Source organism: Primulina huaijiensis, chromosome 1, assembly GCF_012295235.1.
Source record: "Primulina huaijiensis isolate GDHJ02 chromosome 1, ASM1229523v2, whole genome shotgun sequence".
Taxonomy (NCBI): Eukaryota; Viridiplantae; Streptophyta; class Magnoliopsida; order Lamiales; family Gesneriaceae; genus Primulina; species Primulina huaijiensis.
In genome coordinates, this window is record NC_133306.1 from 16869437 (window position 1) to 16878185 (window position 8749).

General features: G+C 34.0%; 1 protein-coding gene across 1 annotated transcript; it reads right to left on the reverse strand.

Moving 5' to 3' along the window:
• Positions 1-744: 744 nt before the first annotated feature.
• Positions 745-8407, reverse strand: LOC140981935 (UDP-galactose/UDP-glucose transporter 5-like). Its single transcript, XM_073448378.1, has 11 exons — positions 8110-8407; positions 7515-7628; positions 7069-7161; positions 6854-6919; positions 4873-4971; positions 4113-4192; positions 2297-2409; positions 1768-1856; positions 1526-1612; positions 1316-1384; positions 745-1233 (listed from the first exon to the last, which is right to left on the reverse strand). Exons 1-11 carry the CDS (start codon positions 8221-8223, stop codon positions 1120-1122), a joined length of 1038 nt encoding a protein of 345 aa, XP_073304479.1. The 5' UTR covers positions 8224-8407; the 3' UTR covers positions 745-1119.
• Positions 8408-8749: the final 342 nt, after the last annotated feature.

Sequence of the window (8749 nt, forward strand, 5' to 3'; positions counted from 1 at the left end):
AAGTATTATTAAGTTCTTTAGAGCCCAAAATAGCAATTCTTTATCACACACAATAATTTTATATCTGATTGCGATCAATTTGTGCTTAGCATTTTGATTCGAAAATGCACATAACCGAAAATATGAGTCTTAGTGATAATTTGTTTTAAGTATTTGAAGTGTTCTAGGAGTTTCAGTGGGCAAGAGATAAGTCCTATTGAATTAGATCTTTTCATATTGCATGTAATCATCAAAGTCTTCTAGTGAACCTTTCCCGAATAGAAAAAAGTTCAAATCTTCAAACATTCAGAAACAATTCGAAGACTTTTTTTTTTTTGTTTTCATATCAGTTTGATAGCTTAGCTGTTTTTTAATTGGACATTTTCAATGTTTAACTGTTTCACTGAATATATTTCCGTGCATTACATGACTGTTGGTTTATTGATATCCAACTGAAAAAAAACTCCAACTTTGTGTTGCTAACCCACCGAGTTAATTTTGAAATTGTCCATTCATCATCCTTTAAATCAATTTCCCTGATCCCAACAATATTCACCTTCACATCGGTGCCACTCACCAAGAAAAAGTAAAATTACGTTTCATAATAAAGAATGTCCACAAATGATTAAATAATAAACATGTATCTGCTTTTGAGTTAATTCTCTGCAGTATAGGCTTTGGGTTCGAGTTACTTGTTTCCTCACGAGGCAAAATGAAAAGTCATATATAATGGGCAACTCGAGAGATCAATTTTTAAATTTTTATTTTTATTTTTATTTTTTTGCAGAAACTTTCATGTTCTACATAAAGACAAACTTTAGATAAATAAAGGGGTTTGAAAACAATGTCCCCACAACATTGACTAACGAACCACATGTGGTTTTCATCCAAAACGATTCCTCCTATAAATAAATCTGGAATCTATATTGAAACACATGGTTTATGTAATCATTATATCAAATGAAACCTACTTGAGGGACTCTGAGGCCATTTGATGCTGGCTACATGCCAGAGTCCAGATAAATTAACTCTAAAACTAACCTGTTGTGTCCAATAATCTCGCTTTGCTCCAGCTATGTAAAGGCAGTCATGTTTCACCCTCTAGTCAGTAAATTTCACGGCCTACAGGCATGAATGACACTATGGATTTGGCCTCGGTGGACTAGCCGCTCCATTTGCTGTGAGTTCTGTGTTTAGTGAACTCTGTTTACTTTTTAAAAAGCTTTTTGAATATATGGATCCAAAGACAATAGCCTGTAAAGAGTTCGGAAAAAGAGAACAGAAATCAAGACTATGATAAGGTAATAAGCAAAGAAAACATAACATGGATGCTTACTGCTCCAATTATTTGTTCTGGGCTGAGCGGGTGGCCAAACCAAATGCAGGACAATAGAATGCTCACCAACTGTAACAAATACACAACTGAATCAGGTGTTCACAAAAAATATTAACAGCAACAGGGATTTCCTTCAAGAAAATCCTTAACTCAAGGGATTAGGATTATCTAATAAATAGAGTTCTCAAAAATTGTAATCATAATTCATACCTGTCTTGTGGTCATTATCGTGGCAAATGTCAAAGCACCAAAATTGCGGATGGTATACGAAATAAAGAATTGACTAATTGTTGCTACCTGAAAACAAGAGCAAGTCAAGCTAAGAATGGCAACTTCACTTCGTGTTTGCTAGGCGGGAATAAGCCAAATTTATGAACACGATCCGACCAACTATGAGAACTGATTATTGAGGATAATGTTTGTGAGTGGCAAAGTATGTCGATGGGACTTACAGTTGAAAGAATTGCAATGTCAATGAAACAGTCATTATGCCGAGAAACAAAATCTATGGCCATGAGAAGATTGCCTTGTAAGATTAGACCTATTTTGAAATCAAACAGAACCTATCATCGGAAATTGCAGCTAAAATACAAAAATAACAAAAATACAAAAAACTAAAGTCATGTTTGATGTTAGAAAGTAATTCCAGGATGACTGGCTGACAAATAATAAACATAACAATCATCAAATATTTATACAGCTAAACCAAATACAATGAATCACATGAGAGAATTTATGTTGCACAGGGGTTAAATAAAAGAAAGTAACCCGAGGACAATGGCAATCTACAGCGCAATTTACGAGACAACAATCTAATCTTCCTCTGATTGTGGGAACTTATTAATAGCAAATTAAGCAAGTATCACTCACAGCTAACTAATACAATGCTGAAATGTGGTCTCAGCTTTTCATAATAGTCTAGAATATTCCAAAGGGCAAAAGCTTGAGAACATGGAATGGCCAATCAAAATTTTAACTTACCAATAAAACTGAGCATGCAAGAACATAGTGTTGTATAAAATATCTGATTGTGAATCTCCATGTCGTAGCCTCTGAAAAGTTTATCCTGAAATGTGCTTGTGAAGCCATCAAAACTGCAGAATCAAGTAACATTTAAGTACCAGGTTAGAAACACAACTTTACTCAGGGAGGGGTAGATTAGCAGCTAACTCATCTTAAATTTAATGAATCCATCACATCCTGGCTGGCATTGCAAAATACGCTTCAGTTCCGAACTTAACAGTATAAAATAATGTCATAATCATATTTCTAGGGCTACAAGGTTTATGTTGGTTATGAGAAAGATCTAATGAGTGAATGCTAGAGAAACACAAATTTTTTAGCAAGTTTTCCATCAGGAGAAACTCGTAGCAGAGAATATAAAGTAACATTTTAATGGGAATTTTTTTTAGTTATTTAGCATGGAGGTAACTGATAATAGAGTAGAACAGTCATAGGAAGGGGAACCATATTAGGTGACCCTGTAGCCAAAGATACGTATTATGGACACACGCAAATAACAAAGTTAATATCTCAGTAGAAAAGTTCCAACTACGGAAATGCAGCTCAGAGAATCGTTGCCTTTAGAAGAACCTAATGCCATTCAGTAACCTTTCTAAAAGCACCTCGCCCTAGGAACAAAAAAAGTCGAGATAGGGAAAGTTGCAATGGTTATTAGACATTACATTTTACTGGTTGTACTTCGACACTGTATAATTCTTCACGTTGGAGGCCGTTGATGCCTCAGACAAGTTAGATGAGGATTTGAAGAAGTTGACATACCTAAAACATTACTCTTAATGCCAACAGGTATTCAAAGTCAAAATTTTCTCTCAAATAGACTTTGCATATGAATAATCAGAATTCATGTTATGAAATTATGATGTTAGAACTAGGTCCACGAGACAATGTGCACCCTGTACATATACAGTTTTGGCAAAATGCAATCTTTCAATTGTATTTTTGATAAATTGACATAATTAGTAATATGATTGCTTGAATCAAATTTGTTTTTTACTAAAAACTTAAAGCAACATAATACAATTTATTTTCTCATAAAAGAAATAAAATTTATTATTGAATTACATTAGATTTTAGTATATAAAAGAAAATTTATTTGAAGGTATGTGAAGTCATATCAGCCTTACAAATGATTGCAATAAAGTTTTCTTCAAAACATGTTCATCTACAGTAATTTCAACATTAAATTGATTATTAAGATATATTTTATTTGTTTTAAATTTTAAATATATGTTCTTCATTATGTATTTTAATACATTTTAATAATGTTTTGATTTGTTTAATATGCAACAATCAAGGTAATTAATGCTACATATGAAAATAAAAAATATTCAATAACCAAGTTGCACCTCGAATTGGTCGGATCCATGATGAAAAATTGGTAAGGGTGAAACTACAACAAAAATATACATAATGGTGTTGAATGACAAAAATACAACTTAAGGGTGCATTGTGCCAAAACTGCATGTTTAGAGAGTGCACATTGCTAGTTACCCTAGATGCAAATGAACTTAGAAATGAAACAATGGACAAACATTTGCAACAGTTTATAATTGAGAAATCATCTTTGGAATTTGATAAATAATTTGGAAAATTGTCGAGGGGTTCTTGGAGATTTGGACATAAATCAACTGCTGGGTCAGATGCATGGCATGTTTAACGCACCCAGCAATTTAATAGTGACCAAATTTAGAAGTAGCATATCATTTTGTCAATAGAAGGTTGAATAAACCAACCAAGTACTAACAGGCTAACAGTAAGAGTTAAGTTCTCGTACCCAAGATAACCAAGCATCAACGAAACACCCCATACCGTGCTTTCCCTTCCTTGACTGTAGAGGCTGATATCACCAGTTGTCTACGTTTTTTAAAAAACAAAACTTTAGTCAACCATTGACAAAACAACTCAAAAAATCAAAAGTGTTTTCAGACTAAAATGCAAACCAATTTTTTAATCAGCCATAAACAACTATAACAGTAAAAAATGTCGTAAACAGGCATTTTATAAGATTTATGACATTTTATAAGATCGATAATATCAATGTTGAGTATCAATTCAATTCTGTAAGCTGTGAAGAACATATAATACAGCAAAAGACAAATATGATTCTTTTCTATCCATTCAATGACATAGTTCAATGTTGGCGGTCTGAAAACAATCCCATCAAAGTAACCGACACCTAGAAAATAAAAATCAACATCTTTTATAACACAAAAATTGTTTGCTACACTTTGACAAAAACTCTCAGACAACATCATAAGGCTTCATCCGTAACAATTTATTCCTAATCATCACATCAAGCAGTAGAACAACTTTTTAACTAACTACAAGAAACTAAAAAGGAGTTATGAAAGCATGCCGTAGAAATACCAAAACCATAAACAAGAAGGAGAATAATAAATTAAATGGTAGAGATGCCCACTGTAAATAAAATATAGTTGCACTTTTTATGTGAATAATTTTCTCTGAAAATAGTTGTTTGGCATGCTGGATCCATATAAAAGGCAGGTAACTAGTTATATATTCACAGGCATTACCGGATATAAAATAAATATTGAACACCCAAGTGTCACTAAAAAGGCAAATACATAATCGCGTCCAGAGTACGTCTTTTGCATGATGACGGTGCCCCAAATCTGCATTCACATGGGAAAAGAAGGGTGAAAGAATTAGAAAAATAGAGTATTCGAATACCCTCCAGTGCCAATTCAAACATATTCAAAAGGCATTTGAAAATGAGAGGCTTTTCGCTCCACTCAATTACTCATCTATAAATTGCTCAAGATATGAAGACTGAAGAAGTTGTTGAACAGACATCATCTCTCACCTATCTATCAGGCTATAATGGTTTCCAGAACTCAACGAACAACTTCACACTGCTCTATATTTATAAATATGATATCTTTCAGGAGCACTTATCACTCTCATATCAGTGTGCTGCGCAACAGTATACAAGAGTAATCCTTAAGTCAATTTTTGAGTGACTTATTTCTCCAGAGAAAACATCAAAGACAGATATATCAGTGTGAAAGATGTAGAGTTCCGGAATGAAACTATGTGTTAGTTTAAGTATAATAGCTAGTGGTCCAGTCTTGTGATAAATGAGTGGTTCAGGCCGTTGTTATTGTGTAGATCAAAGATAGTGATTGAAATTCTTTCATGAGTATGAAAAGAGGATGTGAGAGAAATATAGTTGTAACGCCCTGAATTCGACGACTGTCCTCACTGTACCAAAACGGATCTAACCAGCGTATTTATGTCCTCACTCACAAGCACCCTAAGAAACTTCCCAGGAGGTCACTCATCCCAGAATTGGCCCAAGTCAAGCACGCTTAACTTTGAAGTTCTTATGTGATGAGCTACCTTAAATAAGATGCATCTTCATGATATGAGTAGTACCAATCAAATCTTTTAAGCCCTCCTCAACTGCACAGTCTCATTCCTGAACAGTTTTGGAATCCCTCTCATTCCGGTGCGATATCGATTCATTCATGTTCCCTTCGCCTAGAAGCCTGCCAGGAGCCACTCATTGTCCGTGCAACCTCATGCCATCGGTGATCACTCCCCACCCTCTTCGGCCCCGGGCCTCACATTAGTACTTTCAAACCAGTATAAACTCTTGAGTTCTTTACTTTTGTAAGATTATTTTGCTTATTTGTATTTTATTGGTCTATTAAGTTGTGATCCGAAACATTCTGCATAGCTGTCATCTGTCTTTGGGATAAACTCTAGAGCTTACGGGCTTGGGCAATCAAGAACCAAACTACTATAGCTCCGTGTGTATACAAATCAGACCCAAAATTTTTAAAATTGACTGAAGTTACTTTTGGATGGAGTTATTTGGATTTGGAAAAAGGATTTCGAAAGTGAATTTATTTTGTGAGAATTTAAAATCCACTATGTTGTTTCATAAACAAGCTAAAAAAGGAAGCACGGATTTCTAATTCATGAATTCAAGAGTATTCAAACAGCCATAATGGATTTGAAATTCTTTCATTTCAACGATCCAACGCATCATTAATTTTCACCGAGGGTTCTGACCGGGGGAAGAATTTGACGCTGCATATTTTTTTTTTTAGAAATGACCTTCTTTAGGTTACTTTTAACACTAGAGAAGGTTATTTAAATATATATATAAATAAATAATTATATATTACATGGGGTCAGTTGCCAAATAACCCTTCCAACTGATCTATCAAATCTCCTTTTATACTACTAACTGGTTCTTTAATCTTCTGGACCACTGCTCAGTTTTTCTATAGCACAACCAATTAATTTAGCATTAGTGCAGTCAAATGCTACACCTGACTGGTGGCACTGTTACAGTCATGATCTGAATCAGAACAATGACTGTAGATACAGTTACATGGAAAAGATAAAAAAACAAATCCTTCGTGGAGTTCTTGTCAGTACTCAGTAGACGTTTTTTGGCCAACTAATATCTGAACAGTAACTTATGTTTCTGATTTCTTATTTCTCAAGAAAGAGTAACTATAGCAGGATATTAAAATGTCTTACCATTACAGGAATCATTTTAGCACACTTTGCCAATGTCTGCATAGGGAAACTGACATATTTAAGGGCCTGTGGCAAGCAAAAATTAAGTTCATATCAAGGAATTATTTTTAAATATTAAAAATAAACTAATATTTTTCTAATGAATGTTACTTCGTGGATTTATTTGCAAGCGGCTGAATTTGGATCCATCTTTTCAAGAGTTGAATACAGCTTACCTCGTATTGACAAGTGGTAGTGAGTATATTGGACACTGAAACAACACAATAATTGTAAATCGGAGCAACAGGTTCCAGAGCCTTTTTACCAGCCTGGAGAAAATAGAAAGCTGGGGAAATGAACTCGAAGGCTTAAGAGGTCAAACAGGGAACAAATCCAGCTCATTAGTCAAGCTGCTAAAGCAATGAACCTTGAGATATTGTTTACAAAATCTGGCCATGAATAATTGCAATCATGTTTTTTATAGCATATAACATATATTCTGTATTAAAGTTACATGACAAACAAAATATATCGAATTTATGTTCAACAACTCATGCACTAACCTTAATAACCTTTAAACTTTGTGATCTTCAAACAAAAAGTACACTCAGGCACACAGACACATAGAAGAATACATTCATACTACACAAATTTAACCAATAAAGCTATAAATTCAAATTACCAGTAAAACTCCAGCAGATACGGCAGAAGTCGTAATGCGGTTGCAAAAGACGAGAAACAACGAGTACTTGAAATATTCTTTATTCGGCCCATATGGAATTCTCATAATCTTTTCCTGTAACAAACTAATTTCAACCAATATATCCAGAAATAGAATTTTATCTTAACTGAGAGATTATTAAATCAGGTCATATCAACATAAACATTTTTTGCAGTTGGCATTGATCATAAATGATATTTTATGGTGGAGTATATTGTGCAGGGACGATGGTAACAAAGCATGTTCTCATTTCTTTTGCACTCTCCTTTCATCCCAGCATTATTGGGGGAGACCATATTGTTGAATGCCGAAGTCAGCAGATTCAAATGATGATTATGTTTAGCTCAAAACAACTTTATGAAATAATTCCTCGTGGAGTAGTTTGTCCGGCAACCCTCGTCAGTTAACCCATCGATCAATCTCCAAAACACACATTTTTAAGGTTCTAAATAGTAGCGGCTGCTGCTTCAATTGATTAATTGTGATTCTAAAGATGGTTTCACTTAATCTGTGTTATATGAACAATGATTACCTAACAATTTTCTAGAGATTTAACCTGTAAAACTCCGTAGATGAGAAGTGTAGACATGATCCCAGCCACGGCAAATAACAATTTCAAAATCTTCTTCTCTTTCATTGTCTGCATCAATTGTGAAGGTGGCTCCGCCATATTCAAATCCAACCAACCATCCGCCGCCGCCGACAAATGAAAACGATCACAACATCGTGAGCATATAAAGGACCATCACTTCGTAAGTGTTACACGCCGTCGTTTCACTGCGCCTCTTCCCTGAGTGTCCGTCCACCCTCTCTAATGATAATTGATCCGGCCTGGGGGTTCCTTTTCCACTTACAATTTCTTGTTTTTTTTACTTTTTATTTAAAAGATGGTAGGTTTTGGTTTTGTCATGACATGGGCTCACAAGAAAGTTGATTAATCAATATATATTTAATAAAAATTAATAATTTTGATATAAAAAATAATATCATTTTATGTGTCCGAGTTGTTTAGAATAAAATTAATTTATAAGATAATCCCATAACAACTTGTGTCATAAGAACTTGTGTTTTAAAGAATAGACTCGTTTATTGTGCTTTTAAATTAAAGATAATTTCCTTTTATACTTAAGTTCTTTAGACAAATTTTAACAAATTATTTTTTTAATATTTTTTCGCCTAAGGGCGTGAATTAAATC

Coding starts and splice junctions, on each gene's coding strand:
- LOC140981935 (XM_073448378.1), bottom strand. CDS start 8,223: ATGGCGGAGCCACCTTCACAATTGATGCAGACAATGAAAGAGAAGAAG. Junction 7,629..8,109: donor TCATCTACGGAGTTTTACAG/GTTAAATCTCTA, acceptor AGTTTGTTACAG/GAAAAGATTATGAGAATTCC. Junction 4,972..6,853: donor CTAAAATGATTCCTGTAATG/GTAAGACATTTT, acceptor ATGTGAATGCAG/ATTTGGGGCACCGTCATCAT.